General features: G+C 26.9%; 1 protein-coding gene across 1 annotated transcript in view; it reads left to right on the top strand.

Annotated features, from left to right (window-relative positions):
- LOC136990833 (dual specificity protein kinase CLK2-like) overlaps window positions 1-15,919 on the top strand; it is a 56,706-nt gene extending 40,787 nt beyond the window's left edge. The window contains exons 3-5 of the mRNA XM_067289282.1: window positions 6,156-6,432; window positions 8,363-8,916; window positions 15,784-15,919. Coding sequence (XP_067145383.1) covers window positions 6,156-6,432; window positions 8,363-8,482 — 397 coding nt within the window. The 3' untranslated portion in view covers window positions 8,483-8,916; window positions 15,784-15,919. The remainder of the gene's footprint in view (window positions 1-6,155; window positions 6,433-8,362; window positions 8,917-15,783) is intronic.
- The last annotated feature ends 2,628 nt before the right edge of the window (window positions 15,920-18,547 follow it).

Here is an 18,547-nt window from a genome sequence, read left to right as displayed (position 1 = left end):
AAAGAGGAGAATTGTAACAAAGCTTTGGAGGATGAGTCTGAGTGGACAAAAGATGATAGCATTGAGAAAACATGGTTGTTTGCCTCAATACATGTATTTGATGATAATTTATTTGTGATTAAATGAAATAATAATAGAATTGTATTAATAAATCTAATTTTCTTTTTTTTATTTTTAAAGTTACACCTTGTCTTATACACAAGTAAATATGGTATTTTACATATAATGTTTATTCAAAGAAAATTATACAATATACATTGTTAAGGAGCATGAATCTTCATCTTTTCTTCTAGCATGGAATTAACCAACCTGGAATGTGAATTCAATTTGCAGAAAACAAAAAAATCACAGATAATAGCATGATGAAGCATGTGCACAATCCAGGACTTCCTCTCTCCTCATCACTTATGCGAAACACTCATTAAGCAAGGTTCCACTGTATATAATAAACATATAAAAAATTTTCACAAAACTTATGGGAATAAGTTATATTTCCATAAAATATAAAATACTAAAACCCGATTCAATAAAATAGGAACTTGGAAAACATTTAAAAAAAAATTTTTTTGCCTTGTCTTTGGCTTGTCTTTGCCCTAGCTTTGGCTTAGGGAATTTATTTTCAATTTTTTCACTAATTCAAAATTGTCTGTTGTTCCCGACCTTGCTTGCTTATTGAATCACGTAACAGATCTATCAGATATTCTTGTAGTCCTAGATCCATATTAACATATTTACTTCAAATAGATCCACCACACATTCCAGAACTTTCATTTCTAGCAGATCTAAACTTTTTATCATAAATTTTCTGTCCTCAATTGTTTCTCTTATTGGATTTTCAGTTAGGGCTGTAATGTGATACTTAATTTGTACAAAATAGGAAAAAACTAATTCTTTCACCAGCTACTTTGCTAATTAGTATTATCTTATTATAGCTCTGGTGGCCACCTGGCAGTTCCTATGACTCTCCAATTGTCTTTTTTGATGTGGCTTTCCTGAAATAGTCCATGTCCCCATTGAGAACCTCTGTTCTAGAATATTACTTTAAAGTTAAGGTCAGTATTCTTGATCAATGGTTCTCAATAGTGGTTCTCAATCTGCTTAGTTACACTATTATTTTATGTTAATAACATAAAATAATAGTATGACTAAGCAGATGATATTCAGAAATTTTTGGAAAAAGGATTGTGATTAAGTTGAAATATCAATGTTCGAAAATTTAACTAGTTTGAATGTTAGAATTTTCCAATGCTTCTTTTATTGTTAAGGTGACTAGATTTTCCCAGTTTTGCTTGCTTTTAATATTTGGTTGTAGAATCAATTGAATAGATCAGATTAACATGTCAATATACTATCAAGAATATAGTTTATAGATCAATAAATAAATTTTAAAAATAGCCAAAGTTCAATCAGTTTTATATCCCATTTTCACTGATTCTGAAATTATCCCCAGTTGAATCTATGATATATGATCTACCTATTTATAATTTGGATTTACAATTGATAAATCAGAATCTTTATACAGTATTGATATGCTAGGCTTTTTTAGGGATTGGCTGAAATTCAATACAAATTAACTCAATTCTTTGAGAGAAACAAAAAAGGGTGTATTTTCCTAAGACTCATTTCAGTTAGCAAAAGATTTGAAAAATTAACAATTATAACTGTAGTGCATGATTACAGAAAATTATATGGTATTTAAACCAAGATATTTAATTCTCAGTTTTCTAAGAAAAATTCTGAACTATCGACTGAAAATATCAAAAATCGAATTATTAGATTAAATTTGTGTTCTACTTTATAAATTATATATGAATACCATTATAGATTTTTAGGTAAAGCATTACTGGTCGAATTTTTAAATCTTTTTCTTTAAACTTTGTTTCACCATCAAAAAGGTGAAAATCCACGTAATTCAACAAAAAATAAAACATTTTACTTTTCGCATCTGTTTTACAATCTAATTAGCGCATTCTCTAGTTTTCCCGTTGGCGGAAATACACGATAGCTGACTGGTTAAAATCTAATAGGGAAAAGTGACAGCTGTGGAAAACAATCAACTTCGCACAAAATCTTTATAAAATATTTATATTTAAAATCGAAACTATAAAATTAAGTTTAAACGTAACAGTAACTGCGACTCGTTTATATCGTGTAAATTTGTCAATTATAAGTTTACTTCTTATGCATAAATCTTTGGCAAATTTTTATCTCAGCGCATGCACACTAGGGATTTCCGGTAACCATCTAAATAAATTTGAATCCATTAATCTGTATTAAATGTTTTCTTTGTTTTTGTAAATGGATAGTGTGTGTACGTTTTTCGATTTATTAAGTTTATTTTTTATTTTATTTCTTTATTTTTTTTTTATATTATATATTTATTATATGATATACAAAAAATATACATTATATATTTTATCCGTTATTGTCTCATATCTTTGACTACTGAAATATTAATGTATACAAAATTGTTTGTTGCGGGAAGCCACGTTACCGAAATCATGATTTTACTGGCATCAAATTGGATGGAATGCTTGTAGATTTCGAACTGGATTTTGAACATACATCTTGAAATAGAAAATCCGGTTTCAAATCAGTTGTGGAAAATTATCGGCGCAATTGTACGAAATTGTGAAATGACTTTAGAAGTGAATTTCCTGTTAGGATGCCGATCCACATCCACTTATCCTCCATATCGCAGAAGGGATTGTGAAATATGCTTTGTAATGTTCTTGAAAATTAACATTCTCTCGTCCTTTATTTCATCAGTTAAATGTGCTGTTATGTTTGTATAAATTTATTTATTTATTATTATAAATTTTCGTAACTATTTGCAGTGTCTGCAATTTTCTCGGAATATCAAAATTTTAGTATATAAAAATAATTTTTAAAATGGGTAATTTAACAAAATACAATCAAGTATAGTATAGTATTATGAATTGTGCGGCATTCGTTTTTTGTAATTCAATCAAATAAATAGATTGTATTCGAATTGAAATAATTTATTGTATTTATAACTGTTATTTAAAGACAAATTTCCGAATTTATAAAAAATGTTTATGAAAATATTCTGTTAATTTTTTCGAGTCCATCTTAGTCACTTCTCACATCCTTAAATTAAGCGCGGGTGTTAATGAACTACTCTAAAAATGAAGTATTACTGTAAATATAATTATATATCTATTCTTATTTTTAATTACAACTTAGCGATGCAGTTTATCAGTTTTCGGTTCATATAATAATTACCATCTCTTAATTTGTTATGTAAATTGATATTTACCTCTAAAAATTATAAATAATTATAAATGTTACAAATATTTTGAATGGTAACATTTTTATTGATTATTCAAACAAGATTTTATAATTATATAAATTAAATCAATATTAAGACAAAATCAGCAATTTATAATAATTTGTTAAATTTACTCGTTTTTCATTCAAATATTGAAGCAAAATTTAGAAAACTAATTCGTAGGTATAAATCTTAAATTAAGACAGCATTTTTCCTCAATAATTTCATTGAAGTTCGAGAAAGAAAATAGTGTAGTTTTGTAAAAATTTTAATAATTTATATGAATATAGATCGATTTTTATGCTAGTTTTTTTTTTTTGTTAATAACTATAAAAAGATAGCTTATAATTTTAGTCTAAATGGTGCATAAAATCAAAATGAGAAAATAATTTTTGAATTTAGAAAAAGTAGCAAATTGATGTGAATGATGCTTTTACATGAACTTTTAAACTTTCTGATATATTTCTAGTATCTTGAAAAAGTATTTAAATGTTTCATTAAAAAAAGCTATATTAATGTTCTATTTTCTCTCTAATTTTGTTGTTTACGGTGTTTTAATTTTACGAATTTAGTTGTTATTTCAGTATGTTCTTAAATTAAAATTATGAGTAATATTTTTTTCATTTTAGCCAGTAATTACGGAAAATGATTAAGTTGTATTTTGAATGAATTAAATATTAGAATATCAAAGTTTAAGTTTCGATGGCCTTTTAATTTAAAAGGTTATGTCTTATGGTTAAAAATAGACAAGTTTTTTCATTAATGTTTACCAAGAAAATATTTTGCATATCCTACATTTTCTGGAATATTTTCATATAAATCACGTTAAAATCTTGAAGCGTTGCTATCGTTTATGTAATGCAAATTATAAAAATAGTTTTTATTAACTTTAAAAGCAGCATAAAATTAGAATCAGTTTCTTAAAAGTTCATGGTTAACAGTTTAAGTTACTATATCGAAAATAGAATATGACGCACTATTTTGGATATTCTTTGAAGTTACTTCGGATTTTCTTGAACTGTTCGTTTATGAAAAAGATCAGGAAATGTTTAAAATTTGGTTCGTTTCGGAGGAAAAAAGGTTGAAATTACAATTTCGTTCCCCTGGCTCATCTATGTATTTTTGTCTTGTATATTGCTTTTAAAGTGTTGCTTCTGTATGAGTCAAGTAGATGTTATCTTATCCTCTTCAGTTTAACCTAAAGCATGTTTTCTTATATGATTATTTCGCTTCAATTTATTAATGATTCAAAAGTTTATATCTTACAGTATATAATTAGTTGTACCAAATAAATTAAGACTATATGTAAGACTAATGATAGCTTTATATTTATTTAAATCATAACTATACTTTCCCTTAAATTAGCAATTTGTCAAAATCTCAATAAAAGAAAATTTTCTAGTACTGTATCTTTGTTAAATTATATATGATATAGCTTAATATTCATTTAGAGTTGTTAAGTAATTAAGCTAATTTATTCTATTTCACAGTTATTTAATAATTATTAATATCTCTTGATGTAAATACGAAGTTATTTTCAACGCTAGTTCAAATTGTCAGCTATCCAATTAAGATTTGAGAAATTAGAATTCTTTTAATAAAATTCGGATAAAATATTGTTTGGTGGTGATGGTGTTTTTTTTTTAAATTTTCTTTTCGAAACAGTGTTTTGAGTTTTAAGTAATCATAACTAAAGATAGATAGACTGAGTTATACCGACTACCCATATGAGTAATGCTTTTGACTATTTACCGACGAAAGTGAAACGAGGCCAACTTTGTTTAAATGTAGTTCAAAACTTTAAAGGAGGATGAACTTTACTAGAATATTCTATTTACTAGAAATTTTCAGAAGAAAATTCGAAAATTTGCCATTTTATATATATGCATATCGACCTATCATGTTAATTTAAAAATGTTATTTAGCGTGTAAATCTTGCCATAATTTTAGTACCGTGCGTCAATATAATGTGTGACCTTCTAGTCACTCACTCTAGAAGTCCTTACTTTCTCTTGATTCGATTCGACGCTATTTTTAGTATTTTATGTTTAGAACATCGAGATTTTTTTCTTTCTTAATATTAGTTTTTTAAAAAGTCTTTATTTTAATGATTACACGATTTGCAAATTTTATAAATCCGTAGTGATTTTATTTTTTTAAGGACCGAAACGTTTTAGAGTTTGATTGATTTGATTAATCGACAATTACTATATTATGTTCAATTCGTTTCTTGTCGACAAACATTTATCTTCATAAATTTAAAAATGTTTCAGTAATTTAATGGATTTAACGGTGCTGTTTATTTTAAATAAAGTGAAAATTCTGGACAAAAATGCATAAAAACATAGGTTAGATATTCATTTTGGTAATGTAAATATTTGATAAATTAGATCGTCTACGCAAATTTTTATATTTTGTATAGCCGATCTAACGTCTACGTGAATATTAATTGATAATAAAATGAGCCATTCTGTAGATTGTATATAGAAAAAAAAAACTTTGGTCTTAATTAAAAGTCTAAAACCTTGCTTTATGAAAATATCTTTGCTAGATATAGTTTTGTTTGGTGATAACATCAATAGTAAAAGTAATGAAGGAATTTTACTGGAAGTAGGCTGCTTATCCTTCCGGGTGCGACAACGGATGTATTTGTTGAGGATATGTTGTAGCAATATTATTTTGGTTAGAATATAAAGTAATGACGATCGACGGGTACTGCAATGATGACAATGGGACTAGTATTATGTTGTTCTACAGGTGACTGGGGCAAGAATCGAAAGATCAGGTAGCTCGTGGTAGCAGGTTCAGATCTTGCGCCTATCTTCTCCAGTCTTCGTGCTAATTGGACGTAATTTCATTTCAGTGAAAATAATCATAAAGAAACCGTTCGAACTAGGGACCGACAGTATCGTCATCGCAGGCATCGTCATGTCAGTGCCTCTTCGGACAGCGCTGATTCCAGCTATCATTCACACATTGCAAGCGAAAGTTGGCGTCGCAATCGTCGTAAACGTCGTCGGCATCATCATCATCATAATTATCGTCGGCGACGTTCCCGAAGTAAGGAAACCAGGGTAGGTCAATCCCCTCCTGTAAGGAAAACTCTGCCCTCCATTAAAATTTCGTTATTTGCCAGGAGGGTTCGTATAAATTTTTTTATTCAGTTTTTTAAAGTTATTAAACAGTATGTATTTTTTTTTCTAATAAACTTATTCGTAATTTATTGATATTTTTTTTTAAACCAGTTATTTGAAATTTTTACTCATTCAGTGATTGCTAATTTGCACTTTTTGAATTTTTATATACTATATATGTTAATATATGTATACAATTAATTTTTTTTTTTAAATAATGTTTTGTCCGTCTGGTTTTAAATTGTTCTTTTCAAAATAAAAGGTAAGACGTTAATTTTTAGTTGGCAGTTTTGTCCGAAAAAGTTGTGGCGTTAGAAATTTGTAGTCAGTTAAATTATTTGTTGTCATATACAGTGGCAGATGGATAAAACAGTATCGTTCTTGAATTAGCGTTATTTAGTGCTCAGCGTCAGCTTTCAAAATATAGTTGTTTAATTGACAGATGTGATATAATTTTAGCTCGCTGTTGTTTATAAGTCAGATTTGCGAATTCTTTTTTTAGAACTAAGATTTCTTAGATCGAAAATGATTTTTAAAGTGAGAAGAATTTATAATGTCAAAAGAAAAGTCGGATTCAATCGAGAAAATTATTAATACGTTACCTTTCGAATAAAAAAAAATTTTTTTTCGAAGTAATGAACTAATATTTAGTGTGGAACCTGTAGATGTATCCCGTTCTATTTTGGGGTGCTGTGTTTCTTGGCAGCCTATTAGAAATGACTGCCTGCCAGAATGACGTGGTATGTCGTAGTTAAACTTTTTCGGTTATCATTTGCCCAGTAACCATTTTACATGTCAGCTTATTTCGTGATGGTAAAAGTTTCTCTATTAGGTGTGAAAATGTTATATTCATTGTGATTATGTATGCGGATGACGATCCTAGCGGTTATACTGCTGACGACATGCTTCGATCTTGTTCTAACTTTTTACAACGTTTTTCTTCCCGTCTGAAAGTTCAAAACAGCGATGAGATACCCATCCATAGTGTAAAGCCAGTCCTTCCGGCCTCTGTACTTCTGTTGCCTCTCACTTGCTGCGTAGTGCGTCTGCCACTGTCTAAATTTAACTGTGTGTCTGTGCGAGAATTTGATCCGTAGTTTAAAGCGTGCCTGAGTATTGTGTGCGTGTGGTGTGTGATTGCCTTATGTTTTATTGGTGATTTATCTTAATTTTATTTTTGGTCTTGAGTCTTATTGCATGCAAAAATTATTTTGATTTTTTTTTTTGTATAATTGTTAAAACTTTAAGTGTAACTTGTATAATGGGACATTTTGTACCATACGTAAGTATTAGAATTTTTTGTTTGTAAGCACTTAAATTCAGGTAATCTAATAAAATTTAATTTTACTATGCTGAATTTGTTTAATTTTAAAATTATTAAATAAATATTTAAAAATTTCTTTGCAAATATTTTTTAATGATTAAATTTAATTTAATATTTTGCAATCACTGTATGAGTATTAATATTTTTAAATTATAAAATTTTTATCTTAATATGTGCAAATTTTCTTTTAATTTATTAAATAAGATTTAACTAAAATTTCATTTAGTCTGTTATATTTTTAAGTAATTTATAAATAATTAAATGATTCACAAATGCATAGATTAAAATAAGTTATTAGGGTTAACAAAATTTGCACATGTTAATTTTTTTTTATTTATTTTTTTTGGATTATTTGAATTATTGCTTTTGCACAATCTGCTCTTGTTCACACGACCATGCCTCCCTTGTTTGTGTCATTTATTATGTGCGTGCCATCGCCCCGTGCCATGAATGGTGAAAAATGGCTGTAATCCTCGTGAATGAATACGTCTCGTGCAATCTGAAATCTGCTGTTCCGTCTCTGAAAATATGTCACGTGCCTGAAACTGCTGGGCCTGGGATGGACGAATGGTGTTGGTGGTGAATATCCTGGGAATGAAATTGCTGCTACAGTCTCCAAATGAACATACTTCTTCCCGCCCCCCAAGTGTGGAGGATGATGAAGACGGGCATCTGATCTATAGGCACGGGGACATCCTCCAAGACCGATGTACTCATCTTTTCGTAAAATAATAAGTTTAATGACACCTCCCACTTTATAGGAGATCAATTTAATAATAGGCATTTAATTCAAAATGTGATAGTTTTGGTTACTATAACGCACTTTTTAGAAAAACTAATTTTATTTTTTCTAGTAAAGAAGATTCTTATAATAGTTAATACTTAAAAATACAGTTAAATAATTTATTTTGCACTTAAATTTGAAAAAGTAATTTTCTAGTAAAAATTTTAAATTAACGTTTCAGTATTAAATTAAATTTTACATAAATTATCGTGTATAAAATTTTAAAAGAATAGAATTACATTTAAAACAATAATTCAAAATTTTCTGTTTTTACAGAAAGTTTAAGCATTTCAATTTAGATGAATTTTTTCCAGATAAAATCAATTGCTACCCTCGGTGAGGGTACATTTGGTAAAGTAGCAAAAGCTGTTGATCTTTGCTCGTAAGTATTTTAATGTTTATAATTTAATGTTACTATAATTTTCCAATTACTTATATATAATTGAATTTTTAAGAAAATTATTTATTGAAATTTGTTAGTAATCATTATCAAAATTTTCATAAATTTATTTTATTCTTATGTAGAAATCCAAAATTTATATCTTTTGAATTAAATAAATCATTTAAGTCTAGAATTTAAAATAAATGTAGCTATAGACTCTGAAAGTTGATGTAATAAAATAATAAATCTGTAATAGAAAGGTAGAAAATACAAAAATCAATAATCAAACTTTTCATATTTTAACAAACTTTTTAATAATTCATTATAATCTACTTTGGCTTTAAATTCAATACAAAATATAAATATGGGAAGAATATAATATAAAATAACATTTTTGAAAGTCATATTCAATAGATCATAAATTGTTCAATTTATGGTAATATATTAAGTTATTATTTGAAATTAGGATGTTTGATTTAAGCAATAAATTTGTCATTATTCTTGTTTCAAAAAAGATATTAATATCCTTACAGTTAAAATATTTATTAACTATTAATTATATGAATAAAGATTCTTTTTAAAATTCTGATCTAAGAAAAATGGAAGTTAAATACTTTTAAACAGATTAAATAAATAAATATATATTCATTTTTTTTAGATTTTTTGAAATTTCATTATAGGATTTTTTCACTAATTTTTTGGCTTAGAATTGCTTTATATAATAAAATAAAAACAATATTGTATCATTATTATTAAAAAATTTTAATCTTATTAAATTGTGGAATAAACTTTTATATGTATGACTTCTAGGTGAAGTTTTGTTTTTAATTTTAGCATTATAATACACATTAGCTGCATTGTATGTATTTATTTTTAGTAGCAACTGATTGGTGCTAAGAAATAAAAATAACCTAGATAGAGAAACTAAACATTTTTACAGTAATTTATCTGTAATAGGTATTTTGAGAGAAGTAGATAATGTTTTTGTTTAGAAAAATTTTTGGCATTTATTGATTTGGACTTAAAATAATGAAATATAAATATATTTTTCCAACCAAATATAAGGAAAACTTACATTCATTTTTATGTGGTTATTATTTAATTAGAGAGTTGAGTTATTTTTAATTTGAATATTTATTTAAAGTAGTATTCTTTATTACAGTTAGATTTTAATTGTAATGAAGAAACTTTATATTGTTTTAACAAAATTTATGTAAAGCATATATAGATAAATTATAAAGCATAGGATTTATATCAACTTTAATAGCAATTATTCAAATCAATGTAAAAATGTTTCAAAGAAAATAATCTGTTGAAGTCAGTGCTAACTTTAGAAAAGCACTATATGTATAATAATAAATCAGAACATGGCTTGGATAAAAAGGAAAACACTTAAGATGCCAGCTAGTATTGTTGGAACATTGCCTTTGTATTTCTTGTTATTATTTGGCAAAATGTTAATACTGAAACTTGAGTACTAGTTGATACATCTGTCAAGAAATTGGGTTATTTTATATAATTATTAAGAAATTAATTTTTTTTTATTTGAAGAAATAAAATACTGTTATAAAAATTTTGTCTTTAATACATTTTTCATATGCATAACAGGGATGATGTGGTGTGTGTGTATAGATATATATATATATATATATATATATATGCATATACATATGTATAATGTTTGTTTTTATTTTTTATGCATTTGGAATACAGTTTGAGCAAAAGCAATGAAACTTTTCAAAGATCATCTTTTCATGAAAGAGGAGGCCAGCAACTACATTTTGTTGAATAAAATTTATTTGTTATTTGCAAGAAGCCTCTTTTGTATGTGACCAGTGAAATTGTATCATTGAATTAGTGAGTTACTCAATAACATATGAAAAAGTACAAAATATGTAAAAGAGGGTATGCACAGGTGCTGAGTTTGAATCTTCACTTCATTTTCTGTCTGGTTTAATAAGGAAATTATAAAAAAAAATTGTATGTTTTGGATTATCTTGTTGTTTAGGGAGATTGGATGCAAGGGATTGAAAAACATCAATTTCTTCCCTGCCAATCTCATACCTGCATGCAGCTCATGCCTGACCAAGTAGATTGCAACATTTTTCTTCTGTTTGGAGTACTAGTGAGCAGAATCTCAATAGAGAGTATAAGACATATTTTGCATTTTTAAGAATAGTAGGCTTGAACTTTTGGTTCAATCTATTTGCCTCAAAATATGATTGATTTCCAATTACTAATCAAATCCACTTGTGAGAAAACAACTTGAGGATTTTGAGGTTGTAACTGTTAGAGGTAGCAAGTTCAAATCTGTAGTGTATTAACTTTGAGATCTTATTAGTTATTCAAAATCCAATAAGAAACTGGTTACTAAGAAAGTCGTTAATGAAAATTATATTTTCATAAGAGGTCAAATGCAGATGGTAAATTTGAACCTGAAGTTGAAAAATCAGAAATATATGATGATTGCAACAAAAATAGTTCTGTCTGGAAACAGTCTTTATTAAAAAAATCCTATGAATCAAACATTCTATCTTATGATAGATTAGTATTTTAAGCTTTTCATATAACTTTGATATATGTATTTATCTCACCAAAGTAGAAATCTGAAAAAAATCAAAATACTCTAAAAAGGAGGGTGAAATCAAGCAATGACAAAAATTTATTTGATGAAATGCATTCATATTCAAAAGTTTTTTAAAAATATTCTACATTCTATATCTGGACAATGCTGGATAACTCTGTTATAGTGAAACGTTCATTAACAGATACTTTTGAATTGCAGATACCTCTAATTAATAGACAATTTTACAATCCCCATACCCGTTAAATAGGACATTTGTTATATTTACCTCTAAATAACAGACACCGTTGTCCATAGCCAACCTTACAAAAACATAATGTTCTGCCTTCAATATTCTGAAAAAATTAATTATGTATGGAATATTTTAAGTGAAAAGAATCAGCTCAAATACGCTTTGAGACAACATAGGCGTCAAATAAAGATGGCTTAAAATAAGAATAGGGAGGATGGCAGGTTGTAAGGAACAATATTTTTTATCTTTTAGAGAAGTTTTATCTGGTTAAGTTGTCAATCACCATTTATTGTTAGGTGTATTAATGTTATTAAACTTCTTATTGTTGGAATTAAGCTTATGATACCAAAAACTATAAATCAGTTACTGGAAAAAATAAATAAAAATGTTCGAAGTGTTACAGTTACCTGATAACTAAAAAGCAGCCAAATCCCTGTATTGATTTTTATTAGTATTAGTAAAAAGTCACTTAGATCATAAATGACATTTATGTAATTGTTAAATGTAACAATTTCAAATATATTTTCTACCCCTTGAAGTGGATAGCAAATTGCCTTTGTAACTTGACATTCGAATGACATTTAATTAAAAACAAGATTTTTACAGCTGCAAAAATAAATAATACATCATATATAATCCATTGTATTCTTTACTATATGATCACCAGGTTAAGATACAGTATAGCCACCAGCATGTACTATACCTCTGAATAACAGATAAAATTCTTGGTACTGATGGTGTTTGCTATTTGGAGGTTATATTGTATTATGTATATGTTTTATACATACTGTATATACACAAGATGTGTCTATTAAGTTCAGGGACTTAATTTATTTTTAAAAAATGCTTTTGAAAGAAATGATTCAATTTAGTGTTAATAAGAATACCAAATAATAAATTATAGTAATAAATGTTAGTTTGAAGTTTAATACATCTAAACATGCATACACACAGTAACTGATTACAATATATCTTTATATATGACTTATGATAGAATTCCATTGTAAGTTGGGGACTGCTTACAATTTGCTATCAACTGTTCTATTGTCCACCTTTAAATTCTGCCATTTTGATAGCACCAATAGTAGAAGTTATTTTGGACATTATATATTTGTGGAAAACAGAATTTTGTATTCAATATTTATTAAACTATGCTTTAAAGTTTAGCTGAAAAACAACATTCTTTAGTTATTTCAAGAAACTAATGCATAAGCTCTTAAATGCACTTCAATATAGGTGTGTATGGTTTATCTGTGAGTATGAGGAAAACACTATTTTGTATGAGGGAAGTATAGCATTAGTATTAAAATGGAAAATGTAGCACTTTCAGTAGGTGACCATTACAAATATATATAAATGGAATTAAGCTAAGACAGGAGGGATAATTGAGCAATAGGAAACAGGAAAAAACAAGAAAATGCAGTTTAAAAGGCTGAAAGGAATATGGTGGAATGCCAAAATCTTAAAAAGAAAATAGAATATTGTAAGAAGTATATTATATATTATGTGGAGCCAAAATGTACAGAATATCAAAAACAGATGAAAGAAAGCTGGCTGAGTATAGTTGAAATTGAAGTACTGACAACATTATATAGATTATTATTCATGAACAAAGTAAAAAAAAATTAAGAATTGATGAACATGAAGGAATTAATGAATTTAATAACAACTTCACCATATTAACTGCTATCTTTTCTCGCTTATTTCATCAATAATTAATGTATAAAGAGGCTTAAAATCTTTTATATTAATAATTTTTATTTTCAAATGATCATGCACATCCATTTTCATCCATCATGTTTTTGGTTATTTAAGGTAACACCAATCTACATTATCTCAGATAATTGAAATTTTACTGTAATAATTTTGGAGTTGTTTTTATTTACACTTTCATCATGTGTATGTGTGTGTTTTTTTTGATAAGTTATAGAATAAAATGTGATTACTAATGTAACAGTCTTTCCATAGTTTTGGTTTAAGCCTCTGTCAAATCATAAAGCTAAATGCTAAATAGATAAATTTATCTAGTATAGAGTAGTAAAAGAATGAGAATTTAGAACTTAAAATATGTGACCATTATAAATATTTAGGAATAAAATTTTATGTTAAAATGTTTAAAAAAAAGCATGATGATGATGATATATTTGAGTCTATTCCTTCTGATGATTCTGAGCAGACGAGTAAAGTGAAAGTGGCAAAGAAAATAACAATGTCATTGGATTGGTATCAAAGCCAAAAAAATAGTTTTCATAAAGTGAGAAGATGGGTATTATCATATAATCTCAACCACTGACAGATTCTGAAAGTGATAGTGATAAAAGAAATAAAAAAAAACTGTTCATGCTGATGATGTGCCCTTTCCATTAATTCTAATTACAAATGGAAATGGTGCTGCCGTTATGTCTACATCCATGTTTAGTGACTATGTTGGAGTGTTAAGAAAATTGTATGATGATGATAAATTAGAATATGTATTACTTATTTGAGCACACTAATAGATAACATTATATTCCAAATAAATCTGCATGAAACCCAAAATAATAAAACATTCAAGAATATTAAGACTATAGAGGAAGTTTTGTTAGGAATAAACATTCTTATGAATGTAAAGAACCACATAATTATTGCAACTGTTAGTTGTCAATTTGTCATAACAAATTGAGAGATATTTAATAAATCACTACTTACCTTAATTTCTAGCATTCAATTTAATAAAAGAATACATATATTTGGCTACGTGTGCTATTATTTATTGTATGTTGTTCCAGCTTTTTAAAGAAATATTTATATAGAAGAGATATTTATATTTCCTCACTGATGTCAGTGAAAAGTTTTAGCAGAATTCATTCTAATATACATACAAATGGTAATTTTATAAATATCAAGTAAAGAGAACACTAATTATAATAAATTACATAAAATTAGGCCTGTAATTAATTATTTGTTAAAGACATTCGAAGAAAATTATGCACCTATCAAAGAACAGAGCATTGATGAAAGTATGATAAAGTTTAAATTAAGGATAGAATTTGGATTCAAGCATTATATGCCACAAAAGCCAGTGAAGATATTTTTATAAAATTTGGATATTGGCAGATAATATTGGTTATATTTGTGGTTTTCAAATTTATACATATATATTGACAATTTCTTTACAAGTGTATCTGTATTAAGTAATTTGTAAAATGTAGGGTTACCATCATGTGGAAAAGTAATATTCAACCACAAAAGATTACTAGCACTGAAAATGTGTACTGTACTACAGAGAGATAAATGTGATTGGTTGATTCAGATGAGCTTGTAGGGGTGAAATGAAAACAGATGTACTGTAATGATGATGTCCTCAATTGATGATCCAATAAACATGCAACAACTAATAAAGGGAAAAAATGGCAGTACTGTTCAAATTCAGTGTTTCCAAGTTGTCAACATATCCTATATTTGAAATATACAAGACAAGGCTGACAAGTTAAAATCTTTTTATGCCATTGACAAAAATCAAAAGACTGACTTTTGGCATTTTGTTTATATAATTGTAGTAAATACTTTCATTCTCTATTGTCAAAGTTTTTAGGCAAAATGATCATGCTTTTAGAAGCTTTTGAAGCAGAGTAGCTGTAGAATTAGTTGAAAGAAATTCTCTCAAGGTTAGCCCAGTGGTACAGAAATGTGATTCAGAAAGTCCAAAATTGAAAAGATTCTTATAAACCTTTTCAGCAACAAACTACAAATAAATTTATGGTGTAATGAAGCTATATTTAATTTAGTTTGTTACTTTGTAAATGAAATACAATAATTATAATGAATAAATATCATTATAAACTTTAAATTCAAATAAAAATAACTTATTAAATTAAAAAAAGTTAATATATGAACAATATTTTGATTGAAATATGTTTAAATCTTCTAATCAGTATATAATTTTCTTATTGCTACAATGACATATTTTTAAATAATAGTAATTTTTTTAGGAATTTTATATTGGTTCTTATAAATTATTAAACTGAAATAAATAGTTTAAATTTATAGTAATTATTTATTTAATTTTCAGGGAGCTTACAGTGGCTCTGAAAATAATCAAAAATGTAGAAAAATACAGAGAAGCAGCAAAGTTGGAGATAAATGTTCTGAAAAAACTTGCTGATGCTGATCCAGATAGCAAACAGTAAGGCTATTGGAGTTTAACTTTTTAATTTTATTCTAAGAATTATGAAAAATTTATCAAATTTTATGATAATCATAAGCTAAGATGTTTTTATTTTAAGGCTCTGTAAAGTTTTAAATTATAATAAGTTAATTTATGATAAATTCAAATTTGTTGCTGCTGCTGCTAATTTATTTTTACATTAAGAAATATAAGTTTCTAAACTTTTATTAACAAATTGTTATATTAAAAGAATCTCCATTATACAGTATTAATTATATATATATACAGTATAATACAAAATCATGATACTGAATTACTTAATTTGATTTTTACTAAACTATAGATCTAAGGTTGAAAGTGTGCTCATAAGCATATGCTAGGTGTTCTGCAGATTAACTCAGTTATTTTTGCAAAATGTAGCACTATCTTGTTTAACCATAGAAAAGAACATTTTCATGCACAACATATCTTTTATGTTAGGTTACCAGATAGACATACATTGGCACACATCTACTCTTAATCTAAGGTAATACTAAGATTCTAAGATGCACTTTTTCTCAACATAAACATCTCTAAAAATTAATGGCATCTTAGAATTGCAAAAAAAAAATTTTTTTTTGAGTTTTTCCATTCTTTCCAAATGCGAAGTGTGAATCAGTACATTGTATCACACATGGGAGTCTTATTGAGAACAAAGGAGAAGCTTGATTGCTGGAAATCTATGTTGACACCATAGAATTGTTTATATACAGTATATATAAATTTTTATATTAAATACAATTATCTAATCTATGTATTAAAAATTTTACAACTAGATGAGATTTGTTGGAAACATTTTCAACTCCTTTAGTCAGCTTCAGACAAACAGTTTGTGGACTTCTAAAATATGTTATGGAACATAATATTTGAATAAACTGTCTGTAGAATATTGCTAGTTTTTAAGCTTTTAAACATACAATTTGTGACATTAGGTTATATTTTTAATACTCAAGCTGAAGAATGGTTACACGTTTATAAAAAAAGTTTGGAACAAATTAGAACATTTATTGTTTTTAAGTATTTAAAATTTTTAGAAAATCATTAAGAATTTGAAAATGAAAAAGAAAAGAGGTTTAAATTATACTATGATTTATTATTGATAATAAAATACATAGTATTATTTGAACATAAGTACTACTGACATCAGTTTTATCTTGTTAATTAACTGAGTGATGTCAATCTATCCAGTATTATTTTCTAACCTTTGTTTAGGTCAGCTGTATCATTTGAGTTATTGCTTGGAAATACAATGAATATAGAGTTGTTCTAACATCCTGATTGTGACCCTTTCCTACATTCCTTTATTAATGCTGGTTTTTATCACTTAACATTTACTTTTTTGTCATAGATCCACTGGGCTATGATAAGGAAGTAGATGTTTTATTTAAACAAATAACCAATAGCAAAATAAAAGAAAGTACAGTAGCCTCTCGTCCCTCATTATATCACGGATTCGGATATATCTTGCTTTTTTGGTGAGAATAAAATACTGTATTTTATTGCATTGTCCTTGAAACTACTACTGCAGGTGGAGCAATAAATTCATCAAGATCTAAATAAGCAAAACAGATGGACAGATCAATTATCATTTATCTTTCTTTTTGATATTAGAAGTTGTTTGTTTATTGGTTCTAAATACTTGTTTAAAAGTTTCTGTGAAATTTCGAATTCACTGCGTAATGTGTAAGGAAAGATTTCTTTATTTCTGAACGGAAAGTTCTAAAATTTTTATACAGTAGTAACTTTATTTTTTTAGAGAATTTTTACTCTGTAATTATATAAGTTTTGATGTTCTATTATATGTTCAATTACTGTGTTTATAATATTTATTGAGAAATATAAATTACACAAATTTTTAATAGGTGATTTATTGTGAAATATAGTACTGTATAATAAAATTGCAACTGATATTTTGTTTTTATATCGACAGTATTTGTCTTTAAATGTCACTGTTAAAGAGACAATAAAGCTAAATGGGTGTTCATGCTATCAATGGGTACGTTTAATACGATATAACCAGCGAATAAAATTTAATATTGCAAAACTAAACTTATTTTATATCAGAAACACTAGTTGATGAAAGAATAGAGGATAGCCATTCCATACCATGTTTAATCTGTTTAGTATAAGCCCAGAATTTTTAGTACTCGGTTATATTACACTTTTTGTTTGTCTCCTGACAAGTGTGATATAACAAAGGGCTACTATATTGTAATTTAAAATAATGTGGAGGAATAAATCTTCAAAAACACAGAGATGATGCTAAAAAAAATCACTGTGCTTTGATCTGTAGCAGAGGTCTCCTATCTATTACCGAAGACAAATTTATCTGGCCTTTGTAGCTCATTTTCACCAACAAGCTTTATATCAACATTCAAAACTTGTTCAAAAAAGCATAAATTGTGAAAAGTCAACTAGAATTAATAGACATTGCTTTAAATGCTTTTTTTTTTTTTTTTATAAAAACCTGTTTAAAGAGTGTGTTAAATTTTCACAAATCCCCACCAGAAGAGAATTTTAAGCCTTAAGAAGTTTGCACAGAGGATATATATATTTATATTTATTTATTTCTATGAATTTTTGTGAAAAATTTTTTTTGAAAATGAAATATATAAAATCAAAATATTAG

This window comes from Centruroides vittatus, unplaced genomic scaffold (genome assembly GCF_030686945.1).
Source record: "Centruroides vittatus isolate TY-2023 unplaced genomic scaffold, ASM3068694v2 contig_1031, whole genome shotgun sequence".
Classification (NCBI taxonomy): domain Eukaryota; kingdom Metazoa; phylum Arthropoda; class Arachnida; order Scorpiones; family Buthidae; genus Centruroides; species Centruroides vittatus.
The sequence above is the reverse complement of the archived record's forward strand: the minus strand, read 5'-3'. Positions and strand labels throughout refer to the sequence as shown.